Below are 19,843 nucleotides of genomic sequence, written 5' to 3'. Positions count from 1 at the left end.
TCTCAGTAGGTGAGAGGGAGGGGTTTCTGGGGGCCCAGGTTGGGGGTGAGGCTTTTCTGGGCACCTTGAAGGGCCTGGAGTAGGAGGTCTACTCACTGCCTGTGGGACTGTGGGTGTGTGCCTCAGTTTCTCTTTTGGTGTGGTAATGTCTCATCTCAAGGGGTCTTAAGGGGCTGTAAGTTGAGATTTCTGGAGGTGAGACTGAGCTGGAGGGAGTGGGGGTGCCATTGGCTGTAGTGTCAGGGTCGGGGGAGCAGAGGGCCCCCGTTCCCATGCTGCCTTGGGAGTTCCCAGTCCCCTCTGTGGCCCCAGCATTGCCTGGCACTGAGCTGCACTTGGACTCATGCAAACTTGCAGCTGAACCTCCCACCACCCCCTTTACGTGGGCTGGTCAGAACACGCATCACGCCGACCGATGGGGAAACTGAGGCTTAGAGGGGGAAGTGACCTTCCTGGGGTGACGCAGAGGCCCCGTGTTCAATCAGGACACTCTTCGACCCCTCTGGAAGTCAGAAATAAGGTTTGCTGAACTGGAGTTCAGAGGCCCCTGGACCCCCAAGACCATCCAGGGGGCCTGTTGTCTTCTGGAGCACAGGAGGTCCCCGGAGGAACCAGGGTCTAGGGGACCAGGGTCTAGGAACCAATTCAGGCCCCACGGCACAGGTGGAGCCATGCTGCGGATCCTGTTTCTGGCACTCTGTGGCCTGCTGACCCACACACGAGCTGACCCCGGGGCACTGCTGCGGCTGGGCCTGGACATCATGAACCGCGGTAAGCTGGCGGGCCCGGGGCCGGGGCTGAGGGGCAGGTAGCGATCACTCATGTTTGCTTGGCCGTGAACCCCCTATGAGCCTCAAAACAAAGTGAGCGGCAATGATATTACTCTGCCATCTTACAGAGGAGGAAACTGAGGCCCAGAGAAAATGGGGTGACTTGGCCCAGGTCCCTCCGCAAGTTGGAGGCAGAACAAGAAACCCTGCTTCCCCGGAGCCTCTCCTGGCCCCGACTGCAGGGCTGGTGGCCTAAGAGGGCTGTGGGGAAGACAGACGTGAGCCAAATCCCAGCTCAGCTACCGATTTGCTGTGTGACCTCAGGCAAAGTGTTACTGCTCCGCGTTACTGTTTGCTCATCTGTAAATATAAAATGTAAAGAAATGTAAAATAGGGTGACCGGTCCTTACTTGGGCAGATGAAATGAAATGTGAGATTAAAACCTCCTGGAGGGGCTTTAGTGAAACTTACTTCCCACCTCCCAGCTCCATGACTTTGAGGGAAATGAAGTCGCACGGAGGTGCAAAGAGGTGGTGACAGCTCTCCCGGCTCCGTGTTCGTCCCCTCTCTGGGAATCGGCCTATGACCGTTGTGCAGGTGTTTGTTTCTGGCATGGTGGCATTCAAGGTTGGGGCCTCCTGGCCTGGGGAACCAGCAGAATCTGCATCTTTAACAAGCTGTCAGACGAGTTCCCTAGTCCCCCGGCTTTGAGAGTGGCTGGGCCACAGGATAAGGTCACCACTCTGGCTTGGGGTTTAGGGCCCCCTCTTGATACGCCCCCCCCCCCCGCAAACTGTTCCAGTCTCTGTCATGCCCCTCCCCACCCTCCAGCCATGTTGGGTTTCTCACCCTTGCCTCACCCGGCCACCTTCTTCCCTATTCTCCACCTTTGCATTTTGTATGCCCACTGCCGGCAGTGGCCTCCTTTATCTCTTTGCTTCCTGGTGAAAATTCCTATCTTTCCTGCTCCTATCAGGACCAACTGAGATGGCACCGCCTCCTGGAAGCCTTCCCCAGCTCTTCTCTGCTGGCCCAAACTCCTCCTGTGGTTCCTCCAGCTGCCCCAGTGTATTATGGCCCTTGTCACTTGTTACTGTCGTTGCTGGCAACTGTCTCCCCTGTGAGGCTGGAGGAGGACAGGGGTCAAGCATGATTCCTCTCTGGGTCTCTGGATCACCCAGCCCAGGGTGGGGAACAGTGACTCTGGGCACAGAGTGGTGTCACTTGTGAGTGGCCTGTGCCTGGGATGCCTGAGAGGTTGGCCCAGGGCAGGAAAGTAGCGGGGAGACCAGCTAAGTGTCTCCCTGGATACCCCCCTTTTCCAGAGGTACAGAGTGCCATGGATGAGAGCCATATCCTGGAGCAGATGGCAGCTGAGGCGGGCAAGAAGCGGCCGGGAATGAAACCCATCAAGGGCATCACCAAGTGAGAAGGGGAAGGGCTTTGGGGGTGGCAGGGAGAGGGTGGTGGGGAATGCTGTGCCCAGGACCTGAGAAGGCAGGAGGGAGAGCTGGGGCAGGGCCTGGGGCCTCTGCCCTGCTTTGCCGGTGGCTTGCTGTGTGACCTTGGGTAGGTCACTGCTCCTACCTGGGCGTCAGTCATCCACTGGAGACAATTCCTGCCTCTTGTGAGCATTGGGAGGAGGAAGTAAGGTTGAGAAGTCAAATCCCAGCTCCCTGCATGCAGCCGGGACTCACTGAATGCACGTGAAATTGAAGGAAAATTTCTCAAATGACAGAGCCAGAAAGGTATCAACCACCATCTAATGATGAGGCAAATTGGTTCCATTGCAAGCGCTCGGTGGGATGGATTGGTAGGGGCTGCCTGGAATGAGGTGCTGGGGAGGGTGGGCTCTGTGGCACAGACTGTGATCAATTAGCAATGTCTGCCAAAGAGCTCAGGAATGGAGGGGAGGATTAGACGGGCCATGTCTTTGTTATCCTGGATCTCGACTGGTGGTTTTCAGCCAGGGGCGTTTTGCCTCCAAGGGACATTCGGCAATGTCTGGAAACATTTTTGGTCATCGCGACTTGCTGGAGAGGGTAGGCAGAGGTGCATATGGTGCCTCCAGGGGTGGAAGCCAGGGATACAGCTAACCATCCTGCAAGGCACAGGTCAGCCCCCCACAGCAAAGAATTATTCTGCCCACATGTCAATGGTGCCACTGTTGAAAAGCCCTGATCCAGGCAAACCTCCCCATTTTGCCAGTGGGGAAACTGAGGCCCACCAAGGGGAAGGGTGCAGCCCCAGATCACCCAGCCAAGTCGTACACAAGTACTCCTGTGTACAAACTGGTTCGTGTCCAGCCCTTGTGTTTCTCAATGGCCAGGCAGGCTTCTCCGTATGACATGGGATGGGGGGATTAACGCAAGACTTCCCCAGCCAGGGGGTGGAGGAGTAGGTTAAGAGCCTGGCTCTCACCTGCCTGGTTTCATTGCTGTGGATGTCTGTTGCCTCCCAGTCTGAAGGTGAAGGATGTGCAGCTGCCTGTCATCACACTGAGCTTCCTACCTGGGGTGGGCATCTTCCAGTGTGTGTCCACCGGCCTGACCATCACTGGCAAGAGGTGAGTACAGCAGAGGAGGGCGGGAGGGAAGGGAGATGCCTCGTCTTACTCTTACATGTACATGTATTGCATACCTACTGGGAGCCACCTGGGCACTGTGGTCTGAGATAGTGCATGTTGGGTTCCTGCATTTGATGGGAACCAGACTTGAGCACAGACGATCACAGACTCAGTGACTAGCCTAGGACAGAGGAAGCACTGGCAGCGTGAGGGGAATCAGAAAAGGCTTTGGGGGAGATAATGATAGCTGAGTAGGGTTTTGAAGGATGTGTAGGAGGTTACCAAAGCAAGAGGGAACAGGAAAGACCCATTTTGTGACCTTGGGCGAATCCATCTTCTTTTCTATCCTGTGGGGGTGGTGCCTCACCCTTTCCTCCTCCCAGAGCTGCTGAGACTGAGGGCAAAGAGGAGACAGGGAGAGTGGCCACAGTGGCAAAGATGCCCATGATGCCTGCTTGCCCTCTCCTCCAGCTTCATAGGTGGGAACATGGAGATCATCGTAGTTCTGAACATCACAGCCACCAACCGGCTTCTGCAGGATGAGAAAACGGGTCTCCCCACGTTCAAGAGTGAGGGCTGTGAGGTCGTCCTGGTCAGCGTGAAGACCAACCTGCCTAGCAAGTGAGGGGCTCTGTGGCTGGGGAGGAAGTTGGGGTCCACGCTACCACCCCTGCCCAGCTTCCCACTTCCCGAGCCACTGCACTTCCCCAGTTGTGTCCCTGAATGTCCTGTGCCTAATTTCCTGCCATCTGTGCCCTGTCCCCATCCTCTGCGTCCAGCATGCTGCCTAAGGTTGTCAACAAGTTCCTGGACAGCACCCTACACAAAGTGCTTCCTAGCCTGGTGAGTACCAGGGCAAGTGTCAACCCACATCCATAGGTGTGCTCAGACCATGGCGAGTGCGTTTTCCCTTGGCTGCGACCCTGACTGACTGACGGTAGCTGAGGAGGATTCTGAGGCTGTTGGTGTCTCTGGTGATGTCTGCCACGAGCACAGAAGGAGAAAATGGCAGACTACATACCACAGCCTGCCCCCCCGCCCCGCCTCCATTACTCATTCCTCTCATTGGGGAATGAGTCTACTGATTTTCAGGCTGTGGTCAGGAGCTCTGGGTTCTAGTCCAGGTTCTGCCATTGATTTTCCATGTGATGTGTAGACTCGGTTTCCCCTTCAGCCCTTGTCCCTCCAGGGCTCTTGGGTCTCCCCATGGAGTACCATTCAGCTGTGAGAAGTGAGACCTTCCATGAAGGGGCCCCCTCAGCCCAGTACCTTCTCTGCTTCCAGATGTGTCCAGCCATCGACGCGGTCCTGGTGTATGTGAACAGGAAGTGGGCCAACCTGAATGGTGGGTAGCCCTAGCCATGCCTCGCTCACACATGGGGACATCAGGATGGCTGGACTTTGAGGCCCCCGTTCTCCGTTCAAGCACCTGCTCCAAGCCCAGGCTTGGGACTGAGGAGGTCTAAGGTCATGGTGTCCCTCCATCTGCCTACTGTCCAGATGGGAGGCCTGAGGCCCTGAGGGACTCTGGGCTTTTTGTCTCCGCCTTCCATCCAGTGTTCTACCCCTCACCCCCTAGACTCCAAGAACAGCAGCCATCGTAGGCTCATCCACAAAGCCTACACCCTGAATAGTAATCCTATAGTGGTGACCTCTAACTCTTTCCTTTGTCGAGGGGATTTACTGCCTCTGTTTTCTCAGGATTCATAGGATTCCCTAGTCAGGTGAGAGGAGAGCCCAATGGCTGGGCCTGAAGAAAACTGGCTCGTGTGCTCAGTAGTGTGGCCTGGAGCAAATCATTTCATTCCTCTGAGCCTCAGTTTTCTCATCTGTAAAACAGAGCCAGTAATCCTAATCACGCCAGTCTACTGTGGGAACTGAGCCACAACACCCCTCGGGAATTCTCAAGCTCTGTGCCTGCAGAGAGGTGTGTGGGAGGAGGATTTCCAGGCCAGCCACCATGGTCTCCCTCCTACAGATGGAATTACTAAGACCCCGAGAGGATCAAGTAACTTGCCTTGGGTCACACAGAGGGCAAGGGTTCCTGGCACCCAAGCCAGCTCAGGTGGCAGCTGACTGGTGCCAGCCTCTATGGCTTGCCCGCAGTTGGTGCCTCTCTGAGTAGAACCTCCTTTTGCACAGCTCCCATGCCCGTGGGCCAGATGGGCATCGTCAAATATGTCCTGACATCCATGCCAACCACCACAGCCAACTATCTCCAAGTAGCCTTCAGTGTAAGTGCCAGGGGGCCACCAGGGGACAGGGCTCTCACCAGCCTGCCTCTGCCAGGGGAGGCGGCTGGACTGGGTTGTGGATGGTGCGAGGGCTCCTCGGGCCCTGGCAGACCAGGCCTGCCATGAAAGTGTTCCCCGAAACTGAAACCTTCTCCCTCTTTCTGCTCTCAACATGAACCCTTCGTCCTGAGCTGACTTCCAGGACTGCTGACCCCACACATGCACCTTCTCCGAGGCTGTCTGCTTCTCCCAATGAGTGGCCCACCCAGTTGTACAGATGGGAACACTGGGGCCCAGGGAGGAGGCAGGACTTGGTTAGGGTCTCACTGTGAGCTGGTGGCAGAGTTGGGTCCTCACTCAGGTCTCCAGATCTCCAGGTGACTAGGTGAGATGCCTCTTCCAGGAATGGGAAGAAAAATCCCGCAATGTCATCTCCCTGTGAAGTCTCCCTCCGGTGTGGTTCTTCCAGGCCCCACGTTGTTTGCTATTTACCTCTTCTGAGAATACACAGAAAGCAGGTCTGTATCAATGAGTGCTCCAACTGGTCAGTCAGACTAAATGAAGTTACTTAAGCAATCCCATCAGCAACCACCATCGATTAGTGACTGGTTCCCTTATCTTCACAGGTCCCAGTTTGCCCATCTGTACACTGGGAGGGTAGCCTGCTCTTGGCTCTCCCATCTAGGGACTTGCCAACTTGGAGGCTGATTTAGTTTTGAGGACAGAGCCTTGCCCGCAGCCATAGTTCTTCATGGCCAAGGCTAAGCATGTCTCTCCCCGCTGTCCCACAGCCTGTGGTGCAGCAGCAAGAGGGCAACACCATCCAGCTTGCTGATGCCGGGGAGGCCCTCGAGTTCCCTGAGGGCTATGCTGAAGGCTCTTCACAGCTGCTGCTCTCGGCCACCTTCCTCACCACAGAGCTTGCCCTTCTGCAGAAGTCCTTTAATGTGAATATCCAGGATATGAAGGTGAGCTGCCCTGTAATGACAGTCCTTGCCCGGTGTGTCTATTCTGAGAATTATCCTGGGGCCATGGGCAACACCAAGACTGGGAGATGCCAGGACTGATCTGGGTTTCTATCATCAGTTTGCCCCAAAACCTACCATCTCTCTGTCCACGTAACCACCATCTACTCATCTATCCTTCCAACTGTTGACACAGCCGGGTATATATCCATCAACCTACAACTCTCATATACTGGCCATCCATCCACCTTCTTTTTATCCAGTCATCAGCCACTCATTCACTCATCTCGCTATCATATATTCATGCTGTAGACTCTAGCCTTCCAGCTAGTATCCATCCACCCTTTATGCCATCCATACCTAGAACAGGGTCTGGTACTACTGAATAAGTGAGTCCATGTATCTGACCTTGGTCACCCAAACACCCATCTATCCACCCAACTCTCCATTATTCATCCTCCTACTCATCTATCCATTCATCCGTCATCACTGATCGAGGCATTCATCCCCCCATCCATGTAACCACCATCCATCCATGTACTTTCTCATCCATCCTCCCACCAATCAATCCATTCATCATCCATTCTCCCACCTGTTTATCAGACCATTCCACACCTTCATATCCACTCTCCTCCCATACATCATTCCTTTCATCCTTCCATCCACCCCCCACCTGTCCATCTATTATTCATTCTCCTAAATAAGTGTTCATCCATCCATCCATGCATCCATTCAGCACTCATTTGTTTATCCATTTCCCATTCATCTAGCCATCCACAAAGCTGTCCACCTACCCCCTCTCATATGTCACATCCATTCATCTGTCTGCCACTTTTTCATCCAACATTTTCTCAGCATCTGACATTACGCTAAGAGCCATGGGCATTGGGATGTATAAGCCACAGTCTGGGCTAGCCAGGGTCTCCTTATCTACTTAATCACAGAGTAATAAGGTTATGATGAAGGGAACCTCAGAGGGCATACTTTATAGACTCTGTTCGGAAGGGTGGGGGAGGGCTTTAGTAGTCCTAACCTTGATTTTGTTTTGTAGATTGGTAAGCTGCCCCCACAAACCACTAAGACACTGGCTGGCTTCATCCCTAAAGTGAGTGCCCTGACCTGCCATGACCACCGTGCCTACTTGGCCTTGTTTTCCAGTTGAAGGGACAAGGGATTTGAGAGGCATCTTTTCTTTTTTTTCTTAAAAAAATTTTTTTTGTTTAATGTTTATTTTTGAGAGAGACAGAGTGCAAGTTGGGGGTGGAGGGGGAGGCAGAGAGAGAGGGAGATACAGAAGCTGAAGCAGACTCCAGGCTCTGAGCTGTCAGCACAGAACCCAATGCAGGGCTTGAACTCGTGAACTGTGAGATCATGACCTGAGCTGAAGTCAGACACTTAACTGACTGAGCTGCCCAGGCACCCTTGGGAGGCAGCTTTCCAAGGCCACATTTCCCTTGATTGATGTGGAATCATCCCAACGTCTCCATAAAGTGCTCTTTGGGTCCAGCATAGAAGCAGCTCAGGTTTTGTGAGATTTACTTTCTATGTCCAATAAGAAATAGCCAGATTGTCTGTTTTGTTTATTTCCTGATAGACACATTCCAGCCCTTGCATGCCATGTTTCCTGTGTCCAAGGTACAAATCGCCTTATTTCAGGAGGGACTCCTGGTTTCAACTGAAGCCACCAGTCTGAGGTGGCATTCCCTGAGGAGAATTTCCTGCTTTCTGTAGGTAGCTAAGGCCTATCCCAAGCCGAAGCCCTTGGTGACCCAGATCAGGATAAACAAGCCCCCCAAGGTCACCATGAAGACAGGCAAGAGCCTGCTGCACCTCCATGGCACCCTGGAGATGTTTGCTGCTCGGAGGCGAGGGAAGGCTCCTGTATCCCTCTTTCTCCTGGAAACTGTGAGTAGAATCTGTTCCCCATTTAGGCCCAGCCTTGTGGCTATTCAAGACTGGAGTGTAGGATCTTAGTTAATAGCCAAGTAATGGATTGAAGAATCCTTAATTACTGTCATTTATGTGATCCTAACCTCCTGGGAACTGTCACCTGGCGTCTGATCCTTGGCTCTGCCACTAAACCTTTGAATGGCTAGAAAGATCAACAAACTGAGGCCAAGAGTTCAGTCCTTCCTTTCTCTCTCCTTCCTCTCTCCTTTTGTTCTCCCCCCCTTCTCCCCGCCCCCCCCCCCCCCCCCGACCTTCATTAGCATCTACAAAGGCAGAGAAGGGCTCACCCAGGGGATTATGGGATCCTTGGAAGATCCCAAATCTAGTTGAGGAAATCACAGAGGACTTCCCAGAGGAGGTGATGCCTGAGCTGTGTTTTGAAGGTTGAGCAGGAGCTGGCCAGGGAAAGGGTTGATGCTGGGGAGGCTGGTGATGGAGAGCACTCCAGGTAGAGATCACAGGATGTTCAAAGGCTGAAGCAATAATGCGGTGTGCACAAGGACCTACAAATGTGCTAGGTATTCTGAGAGTCTTGTCCTGGGGCAGCTACAGAGAAGATAAGGAGCCTGGGCTGGGGGCAAGGGGAGACTACTGGATTCAGTTCCTGCAGATAAGATGGGCAGAGAGGAAGACCTCTACTTTGTTAAGGCAATGGTACTGGGAAGGTGGGGCCCCTGGTTTTACCACTGCCTTCTCCTTGCTTTTGTCCCCACCCGCCACCCACCAGCACTTCAACCTGAAAATCCAGTACTCAGTTCGTGAGGACCGGCTGCTGATGCTCACCTCTCTGGACAGGTAGGAGTCTGCTGCCTGTGCCGGCGTCCCTGTACTCCCGCGTGGGCATTACCACCAGTGCTTGGTTTTCTGCTCCGTAGTCTCCCACTGGTCCATCCAGCATGGCCCACACTGCCAGGCTGCTCTGGTCACTACCCCTGTCCTAGAATCCTCACTAGCTTGTTACCTGCATGATCTTTTCTCAAATCTTAGCCTGGTCCTCAAGTCCTTTCTCAAATTCTCCCACCAGTGCTCCCACTAGGCTCTTGCACAGCACGTCTGATTGTGGGTCCATGTCCCCTTTTCCCTTAATAGGCTTTTCCCTGTGCCACTTCAAATGCCACCTCCTCCTGGAAGCCTGTCATGCTAGCAACAGCTAACATTTATATGGGAGCAGTGGCTACGTATATTATACTCACTATCCTACTTCAACATCCTAGTTTTCCATCCAGTTACTCATTAATTGTTATATTTGTCTTAATCTTTGATCTGACTTGTATTCGGCCAGGATTCTTTCAGTGCAGGAGACAATTTCAACTTAACTGGCTTAAGCCCAAAAAGGAATCTTTGGGCTCACGTGATTGGAGACTCTAGGGGTAGATCTTAATTTCAGGCATGGCTAGATCTCAGGTGCCCAAAGTCCTCAGGATCTCCCTCTTCCCTTGGCCTTTGCTGTCCACTTTGTTGGCTACATTCTCAGGCAGCCTCTCCCCTCCAGGTGGTGGCAAAGAGGCCAACAACAAAAGAGGCCTGTTGTCCAATAGTTCTAACTAAATTACCAAGACTGCTTCTCATTGGCTTAGCATGGACCACATGGCCAATCCTAAACCAATCACTGACACCAGAGATGAAATGCTCTGATGGGCCAGGTCTGGGTCATGTGCTCACGCTGCGACTCTGTAGGCCTTGGAATGAGAGTGGAAAATGGAAGGTCTGTTACTGGAATAAAGAATAGAATTTGGGAAGATAAAGCCCCCAGACGACCATCACGTGGCCTGTTCTGGTGCCACCATGTATTAGTGCTTATTGGAGGCTGTGCAGGGAAGGAGGTCACGTGAAGGGTCCTAATCTTGTGCCCTGCAAGGATCTGGAGCTGACTGGTTGGGCAGCAAACCTCTGCATACCTGGCCTTGGGCAGGAGCAATAGATGTGACTGGGGGTCCCAGAGGGAAGAGTCAGGACCGATGAGATGAGGAAGTGATTTGAGCTGTGGCAAATAATATGGGCTACAATGACAGGTGATGAGTGTCCCGTCATAAGTAGTATCCAAGCAGAGGCTTATGAGCACCAGGTCTGAAGGCTGTACAGGGACTTCTGCCTCAGAAAGGGGTTGTGGGTATTTGTGATCCCCTTTATCCATGGCCAGGGGCAGTGGCTCTGACTGTGCTGCCTGCTCCTTGTCCCCCGCAACACCCCATGCAGATTACTGAGCCTATCACGGGAGTCCTCCTCGATTGGTGCCTTCAGTGTAAGTATCTCAAGTTCTTCTGCCTGACCTGGTGTGGGGGCAAGACTGTGCCTATTCTCCCTCGGCACTGCGGAGACGGGCCCGGAAATGGAAGCAGAGTGAATAGAGCGACCACTGTGGGGCTTGGGGCAGCTGACGTGCTGTGTGACCCTGGGAAAGTCACTTAGCCTCTCTGAGTCCATCTCCTTTTCTGGATAGATTCTGGACATCTCCCTGGATTGGTTTTAATAACACTGTCATGCATAGCAGCAGCCTGAGGCTGGCTCGGTCGGGCCCCGGCTGTCATTTTTATTAGTCTTTGTAGCCTCAGGGCCCAAGATGGAACCTGAGCAGCTGGTCAACAATAATAACAACAGCACTTGTTGAGTCCTCACTCTGCTCTGGGCTGTACCCAAACTCGCCGAATCCCTGTGCATAGGTGCTATTACATTCCACTTTCACAGATGGGGAAACTGAGGTACAGAGTGGTGGTGAGTGAATGACTGATTGAAACTACTGAGTTTTCTGTAGGAGCAAAATGAAGTCCACAGGTCACCCACGGTGTCTTGAATTCCTCCTGCACTATGACCCCAGGCCCATATGTCACTCAACAAGGACCAAGTGGAGGTATAGGGCATCAGCCTACAGTTAAGCAGGGTCCAGCCCAGTTTTGACGCTAGGTGGACAAATTATTTGATGTCTCTAATATTCATTCCTGTGGTCCCCACACCCAGTCGAAGTGAGGGCTGCGAAAATCTGAGCATCAGATGTTCCTACTTCAACATCCTACTTTTCCATCCAGTTACTCACACTGGATGAAGTGAAGTGAAGTGAAGTGAACGATGGATGTGAGTATTCCCTCTCCTCTCTCACCCCCAGGAGAAGGAGTTGACTGGCTTCATCACTGATTATCTCCAAGAGGCGTATGTCCCAGTCGTCAATGGTGAGGGCTCCTGTGGGCTTTGATTTTGCTGGTTGTTAAGAAGCACTGTAAGCAGGAAGGGATGCCACCTGGGTGCTCTCAAGGCCCTTTCACTGACCCCAGATAAGGGAGGCTAAAAGGGAGTGAATAGTCACTGCTGAGTCTTTGAGGCTGATGTAGTCTATTTTTTTTTAATGTTTATTTATTTTTGAGACAGAGAGAGACAGAGCATGAATGGGGGAGGGGCAGAGAGAGAGGGAGACACAGGATCGGAAGCAGGCTCCAGGCTCTGAGCCATCAGCCCAGAGCCTGACGTGGGGCTCGAACTCACGGACTGTGAGATCGTGACCTGAGCTGAAGTCGGACGCTCAACCGACTGAGCCACCCAGGCGCCCCAAGGCTGATGTAGTCTAATGTCACCTACCTGGGGACAAAGGCCCCTCCCACAACTTGGGACCCTTGCCCCTTGACCCTATGCCATGGGTCCAATCTTGACCCAGGCCTGGGGTATAAATACACGGTGGTGAGGCTTATGTGCTCTGTGCCTGTGCGGCTGGCAGACGTCATCCTTCACTCACCGTGCTGTTTCCCACTACTCTGTTCCAGACAGCCAAGGAGTGGTTTTAAGGAGTAGTCACCTACAGAGCAGTCGCTGAAATGACTCTTACTGTGTTTCTCAGATGTGCTCCAAGTCGGGTTCCCACTTCCAGACTTGCTGGACATAGATTACAACCTGGCGGAGCTGGACATAGTAGAGGTGAGGAAAGGAGCTGAGAAAAGCCGTGTCAGTCAACACGTTTGGCCAATGAATCAGGAGCAAAAGCCTTCCTCTCTCAGCCTGGGGGGAGGAGGCTTGAGGAGGGCAGTGGCCATCAGTACGATCCTACCACTCCCTTGAGCAAGACTCTGCCCCTCAGGACTTGGGCCCCCTTTGGCCAGGGGCTCCCCAGGAGGGAACCTGGATTCTGCTGCCTTCCTTCTCCGTCACCTCGGGCAAATTACTTCACTTTTCTCTATGCCTCCGTGTTTCCGTTGATAATAGGGGTGTACCCACCTCAGAGAGCTATTGAGATAGTTCACCTAAAGGCATACAGTAAGTGCTTAATAAATACCAGCTTTACGTTACATGCCAAGTATTGTGCTTGGAGCATTAAATGTACATTTTTCTCACTTGATCTCTCCACTCCGAGAGGGAGGGATGCTGTCCCCACCTGACCGTTGAGAAAACTGACACCCGGAGACACGAAGGGCCACAGGCGGGTCTAGTTTAGCCTCTGCTCCTGGCTTCCATTTCCTGGCCATGAGCCCGACCGGTCCTATCCCCTGCCACGGCCACTCATCCCCACCTGGCCCTTTGCCTCCTGCCAGAATGCCCTGGTGCTGGTGCTCGACTTGAAGCTGGACTGACGGGGGCAGGGTCTGCCCGCGTGCCACCGACCGGCTGTGCCCTCTGGAGGAGCCCCCGATTGGAGCCGGTGGGCCTGGCCCCTTCCCACCAGTGGACACCTCCTTTGAAGAGGAGTAGGCGGGGCAGGCCGGGCTGGGCCTTGTCAATAAACAGGAGAAAGATCCTCACAAACATCTGATGGTTTGATCTCTTTATTTGTAATAAATTGACGTCTGCCTTTTCTTCCCCCTCCGTGGGTTTTGGGGTATCAGACCAGCTTGGAGTCTGAGGGATGCTGGTCACGGCCTTGGGGGGCAGGCACGGGCTCCCTCATGAAAACCTGCTGAATGCCATGCTCTGGCTTTACTTGTACTATCTCATTTCATCCACACAATAACCCTATGAGAGAAGGGCAACCATTGCCATTCCCACTTTACAGACGAGGAAGTTGAGGCACAGGGCCAGCTCCCTTTACCAGGTCACACAGTTTAGCAAATAGCAAAACTCTTCACAGCCCGTCTCAGCTACTTGCCCCAAATCTTATCTTGAGGGTGGCTCTGACGACAGGGAGCCTGCAGAAGCCCAGTGTGTTCCCAGCTCTCCTGTGTCACCCCCTCCGATCCTCACAACAATTAAGGGAGGTGAGGACTGTACCTATTTCACAGATGAGGAGACTGAGGCTCAGAGAAGTAGAACTACTAGCCCAGTGCCACCTGGCAAGTCAAAGGACAGGGCTCGAATTGGAATTTGGGCTCTCGAGCCAGTCTGTCTGGGTTCAAATCCTGGCTCTGCCTCCTTGCTGCTGTGTGCCCTGGGCAAGTCACTTCCCTCTCTGTTTTCTCACCTGGAAAATGGGAATGATGACGGTACTAACTTCTGCAGCATTGTTGTGAGGATTAAATGAATCAAGCGATGAAAAGTTCTTGTGCACACAGTAAGTGCTCAATAAGCACTAGCCACAGATGAGTTTTTGAGGCCGAAAGAGATGTGAACAGGTGTGTCTGGTCAGGGTCAGGGAAGGGGTGCTAACTGTGCAAAACCAAGCGCCAGCTTGTGTGTTTTCAAGCCCCGGTCAGTGTGTGAAGAGCCCACGGGTGGGGGCAGTTTGAGCCGTGTATGCAGACAGGAAGGTCCGTTTGTAGAGGTTTGCGTGTGAAAAGACCTCCGGTGTCCTGTCCACCCATGTCTGTGTGTCTGTGTGTTCCTGTGGACGCGGTCTGTGCCGGGGGCATTTCCACGTCTCACAGACAACACTTGTGGGGGGATTGGCTCCCAATATTTGTCATATCTGCCCCATCACCTCTCCCGAGACTGGCACTGATCCTAGTCTCCAAATCAACTCCCCTTAATAGCAAATGTGGGACACTTCAATTTACACAAGGCAATAGGCCAAGCATATTTCAACTAAAAATAAAGAAATAAAGGAGCACCTGGGTGGCTCAGTCGATTAAGTGTCTGACTCGATTTCCGCTCAGGTTGTGATCTCCCAGTTTGTGATATCGAGCCCCACGTCGGGCTCTGTGCTGACAGCACGGAGCTGCTTGGGATTCTCTCTCTCTCTCTCTCTCTCTCTCCCTCTCTCTCTGCCTCTCCCCCACTCATGCTCCCTCTTAAAAATAAATAAATAAACATTTTTAAAAAAGATATTAAAAATAAAAGAAAGGAAGAAAAAATAAAAGAAAATGTAGTTTATACATAATAAAGTAAACAATGCATTTTAAAACAAGTGTCTTCTATGTGGACCCTCAAAATCAGTGTCTTTTGCTAGAAGGTAAAAAAAAAAAAAAATCCGTAACTTTGAAAAAAAATGTACATGAGGGGAGATTGGTTGGTACTCCAGTCCTGGAAATTACTGGGGTGGTGGCCATGTGTCTGTATCTCTCGGTGTTGGTGCATGCGTCCGTTAGAATGTCTCTATCCCCCCTCTCGGGGATGAGTCTTTGTATGTGGGGGGTCTGGGTGGGTCTGTGACGGTGGGGGGTCCATGTCTGGGCACACATAGGTGTCTGTGGGTGGTATGGCGTGGCCAGAGTCTGGTCAGGAGGCCAGCACTCCCGGAGCCTGTGGGGCCTGGACAGGTCCATCCTGTCCCATCCTGGCCCCGACCCATGCCTGCCACAGAGGAGGGAGGGAGAGAAGAGGGGAGGGAGGAGAAGGGGTCCTCCCTGGCCCAGGCCCAGACGCCAGGGCTGTGTCTCCTTGTCTCCTGCCGCAGGCCTAATCCCATCACCCACCGTTTCCCCAGCGCTGGGACAATGGCAGCATTGAGGCAGGCCTGGCAGATACAGAGGCCTGTGTGATCCTGGGGTGGCTGATACTCTTCCCTGGATATGCCAGAGACGCCCCTTCCACTCCCCCAGTCCCGCCCTTGGATGTGCATACGGTACGCTCGTGGCCACCGGAGCCTCGCTGCCACCTTCCCCAGGCCCATGCTCAGGTGGAGAAACCAAGGCACAGATCTCTGGGAGTCAGGAGGCCTGGGCTCTCACCTTGGTACGACCAAGGGTACGTTGTGTGTGCCAGCTCCTCTCTGGACCTCAGTCTTCCCATCTGGGAAATGAGAGAGGGGTCAGATGCTCTCACCTCCACTCTGATTTCAACATTATTTGAGTGGTCAGTTACCCTGGGCAGACATGGGGGCCGGGCTGGCAAGGGGAGCCCTGTGCTGTGACCCCACCCCCTGGGAAGGTAAGGATGGAGGTTCTCTACCCATGGGCATGGCTCACCTTCCAAGACTCTCCCAGCCCTAGATGAGGAAGTGGAAGCTCAGAGGGGTGAAGTGAGCGGCCCAAGGGCACACGTGTGTGTGAATGGGACGTGAATCCTGTCTGCCCGAGTGTGAGTCTCCTCCTTCCTCCGCACACCACACTCAGTAGCAGGATGCATCATCCTCCTTTAAAGAAACGAAGTCCAGAGAAGGTGTGTGATTGGCTCAAGGTCACAGCGAGAGAAGGAAGCAGGTCTTTGATTCAGGTTGTTGTTGTTGTTCTTTAATGTTTATTTATTTTTGAGAGACAGAGAAAGAGAGAGCGCAAGTAGGGGAGGGGCAGAGAGAGAGGGAGACACAGAATCAGAAGCAGTCTCCAGGCTCCGAGCTGTCAGCACAGAGCCCAACGTGAGGCTCGAACTCATAAACGGTGAGATCATGACCTGAGCTGAAACCAAGAGTCAGACGCTTAACTGACTGAACCACCCAGGCACCCCTAAAGTTGATTTTTAAAGAGTGATGTGATTGAGTAACCTGGCTCGGCGTCTGAAGTCATCAGGATGAACATTGTACAGGCAGGGGTTCTGAGATTATGCGGTGAATGAGGCAAATACTATCCCACCTTCCCATCTCACCAGGCAGCGGCTCAGAGCTCCATGCAGGAGACAGACCTACAAACACCCAGAAACAAGGCGACAGCCCTACAGGTCACAGACTCTAACAGAGGGAATCCCAGGGGGCTGTGGGATCACAGCCAGCTTGGGGGTCAGGAAGGCTTCCCGGAGGAGGGGATGCCTAAGCCAGTTCCCGGAGAAGAATGGCACACAAAAGCCTAAGACCCTACGTCCATACAGTAGCCTGTAGGGCCCCATCGTGTCCTTGGCCATATGCTCCCCACTGCCCTTTGGCCGCACAGGCCTCCCTGGTGTTCCTGGAACACAGTATCGCAACCCTTTGTTCTTGCCCTTCTCTGTGTCTGGTGGGCTCTTCCCCAGACATCCTGGGCCCACTCCCTCTCGGCCTGCAGGTCAAAAGTCATGCCTGCTCCGGTACGAGCCCTCCTCTGACCACCATATTGAAAATTGCATCCCACCCCTGCTGTATTTTTGTCATTAGCCTCTGACTTACTGTATCACGGGTTTATCTGTTTCCTCCAGGGCTGCACTGTCCGATAGGGTGGCAATATCCCTAAAAGACAATCGGGCACTTGAAATGTGGTGAGTCTAAATTCGGTGTGCTGTTGGTAGATTTTATAGATACACTATGAGAAAAAGATTATAAATCATCTCATCAATAATTTTATACTGATTAAATGTTAAATGATAATATTTTGGATATATTGGGTTAAATAAACTGTACTATTAAAATTAGTGGACTTCAGGGCGCCTGGGTGGCTCAGTCGGTTAAGCAGCTGACTTTGGCCCAGGTCACGATCTCGCGGTCCGTGAGTTCGAGCCCCGCGTCGGGCTCTGTGCTGACAGCTCGGAGCCTGGAGCCTGTTTCAGATTCTGTGTCTCCCTCTCTCTGACCCTCCCCCGTTCATGCTCTGTCTCTGTCTCAAAAATAAATAAACGTTAAAAAAATTTAAAAAACAATAAAATTAGTGGACTTGTATGTTTTTACTTTTTTAAAAAATGTGAGGGTGCCCAAGTGGCTCAGTCGGTTGAGTGTCCAACTTCAGCTCAGGTCATGATCTCGAGGTTCGTGAGCTCGAGCCCCACATCGGGCTCGCTGCTGTCAGCGCAGAGCCCTCTTTGAATCCTCTGTCTCCCTCTCTCTCTGCCCCTCCCCCCACCCCCGGCTCATACTCACTCTCTCAGAAATGAATACTTATTTTTAAAAATGTGGCTACTAGAACATTTAAAATTGCCTTGTATTTCTATCGGTCATCTCCTTCAGGGGTGGGGATTTGTTTCTCCTGTTTATTGCTGTGTCCCCAGCACCTAAAAAGTAGTAGTTACTCCACAAATGCCTGCTGAAGAATGTATGAATGAACGTATGAATGAATGGATGAGTGAATAGATGGATGGATGGATGGATGAATGATGGATGATGGATGATGGATGAGTGGATGAATGAATGAATTTCTCTCCACCATCATTGGCACCAGCCTCAGGAATGGGGAAAAGTGCCTGTTCTGGAGCCCGGGGGACACGGGGCCTTGGGAGGTGGGGGGTGGGGGGGGAGTTGGTGCCCCTCCCCCAAGTTGGTGCAGAGTTCCTCTCTCCAGGTCCCATGGCCATCTCCATGCCAGGCCTGGGGTAGGGGTGGCAGGGGTCTTCCTTTCTTCTCTCCCCTGGCCTTAGTTGGAGTAGGTGGGAGGCAGGGTAGATTCTGTGCCATCAGGGGCCCTTGGAGAACCTTGGAGGGAGACTCCATAGGCGGGCGGAACGCCCCACCCTGCCCCCAGCTCTGGGAGGAGGTGGCTGCCTCCACAGCCCCAGACCTTCACTCCCGCCCCTGGGCACTAACCCCAGCCCCCATCCGCTCCCCCTTCTCTCCCCCCAGAAGGAAGGCTTAGCCCAGGCCCTCAGGAAAAACCGCAATTTGCTTCTGACATGACACATTGACGGATTTCTGGCGGCTGTGCCCCTTTGTGTCCCCAGAGCTGATGTGGGCATATAAGGGCCGCCCCGGGGCCCAAGAGGGTGGAGGAGCCGGCAAGAGGCTGGGAGCCTCCACCCACCCCTCGTGGAGCTGCAGGTGTGGGTAAGGCAGCCTGCAGCAGCCCTAGCCTCATCCAGATCCCCAACCATTGACCCTGCGACCACCCGGCTATCCCATCTGAATAATGGGCACAGAACGAATTCACCATAGGAGGGCACTGGGGGCTGCCTGGAGGGTGACGGGAGAAAAAGCCCATTTGCAGACGGGAAAACTGGGGCTCAGATGGGGCAAAGGCAGGGATGTCCTATGGACAGGGCTCTGGGGTGTGCATTTTTCTCTAAGCCATGGAAACCAACTGGTTTCCCATTGTGGGACTGTTTCCCTCCGCAAGGGACCCCGAGGTTACAGGGAGCCACTCTGGGATGAGTCTTGGAGACAGAAGACAGACACTGCTGAGATTGCTCCTGGTGCACATGGCACCCATATGTACCTTTGTGCAGATGAGGAAAAGCGCCCTCTCTGGGCAGACACAGCCTGTGCCAGGGCAAACGGTGGGCTAGTGAAGTGCAGCTGGGTTTCCATCCCCTCTTGCCCCCTCAGCAAACACCCATCCAGCACACATCATGCACGGAAGCCCTAGATACAGTCTCTGCCCTCGGGGAGCTTAAAGAGATGGCAAACAAGGACACGAACACATAATGTATGATAGCATAATAGCACCTTAAAATAAATACGCCAAGCGATGTTTAGTGGCAAACAGGCTTCTTTAGACAAGGTAAAGGAGGGAGGCCTCTCCAAGCTGGCAACATTTATTCAGAACCTGGGATGAAGAGTCAGCCATGCAAAGAACCAGGGGAAGAGCCTTCCTAACAGCAAGAACAGCATGTGCAAAGGCCCTGAGGTGGAAAGGGGCTTAGGTGTTTAAGACCGAGAAGGTCAAAAAGGTAGTCAGGGACCTAGTGGGGAATGGCAGGAAGCCTGGGTTGTATCCCAAGGGCAGTGGGAAGTGGGGTTTAAGCAGAGATTACATGAGGGGTTAGATGGATATGTGACCGCATTAGCAGTCACTCCATAAAGACAAGTGCCATGCTATGAAACTAGTAAGTTAGCCCTGCTCTCACCTCCCATCTCATTCCTTCCAACATGGAAGGATAGAGGCCAGGGAGGAGGAGAGAAATGGGGCCTGTTAATGGGGGGATCCCCAGTCAGCCACACCTTCTGAAACGGTCTCATGAGCCAATGGGAAAGCAGGTCCAGGAAACAAAGCTCCCAATCCTGCTGTCCTGGAAAGGAAGGCCCCTCTGTCACTCTCCCTCCGAGGCCTGGCAGGTCCACGTTCACCAGGGACGCAAAGGGCTGATGTGAGCTGCTGTTTTCCTGGGAGTGAGGCTGGATGGAGCCGTGCCGGGCAGGCGGGAGGGCCCCAGGCTGGTGATGCGGCACGGGGGTCAGGTGAGGTCTTGAACACGAGCAGTGCCTCAGAGTTCCTGCTTCTGCCCCTGACAGGTGTGCCA

At 53.2% G+C, this 19,843-nt stretch overlaps 1 protein-coding gene across 1 annotated transcript; it reads left to right on the top strand.

Annotated features, from left to right (window-relative positions):
- Window positions 1-671: 671 nt before the first annotated feature.
- On the top strand, window positions 672-13,035 carry BPIFB6 (BPI fold containing family B member 6). The gene is made up of 15 exons (XM_047067735.1): window positions 672-771; window positions 2,096-2,195; window positions 3,232-3,336; window positions 3,808-3,957; window positions 4,116-4,179; window positions 4,621-4,681; window positions 5,479-5,570; window positions 6,362-6,538; window positions 7,587-7,640; window positions 8,267-8,440; window positions 9,213-9,280; window positions 10,682-10,727; window positions 11,586-11,649; window positions 12,309-12,385; window positions 12,997-13,035. Exons 1-15 carry the CDS (start codon window positions 672-674, stop codon window positions 13,033-13,035), a joined length of 1,371 nt encoding a protein of 456 aa, XP_046923691.1.
- Window positions 13,036-19,843: the final 6,808 nt, after the last annotated feature.

The sequence above is a fragment of the Lynx rufus genome, unplaced genomic scaffold, assembly GCF_022079265.1.
Source record: "Lynx rufus isolate CCGP_SWC_20201006 ecotype Redwood Valley unplaced genomic scaffold, mLynRuf1.p SCAF_8, whole genome shotgun sequence".
Taxonomy (NCBI): Eukaryota; Metazoa; Chordata; class Mammalia; order Carnivora; family Felidae; genus Lynx; species Lynx rufus.
This window is presented reverse-complemented; position numbering and strand designations above follow the sequence as displayed.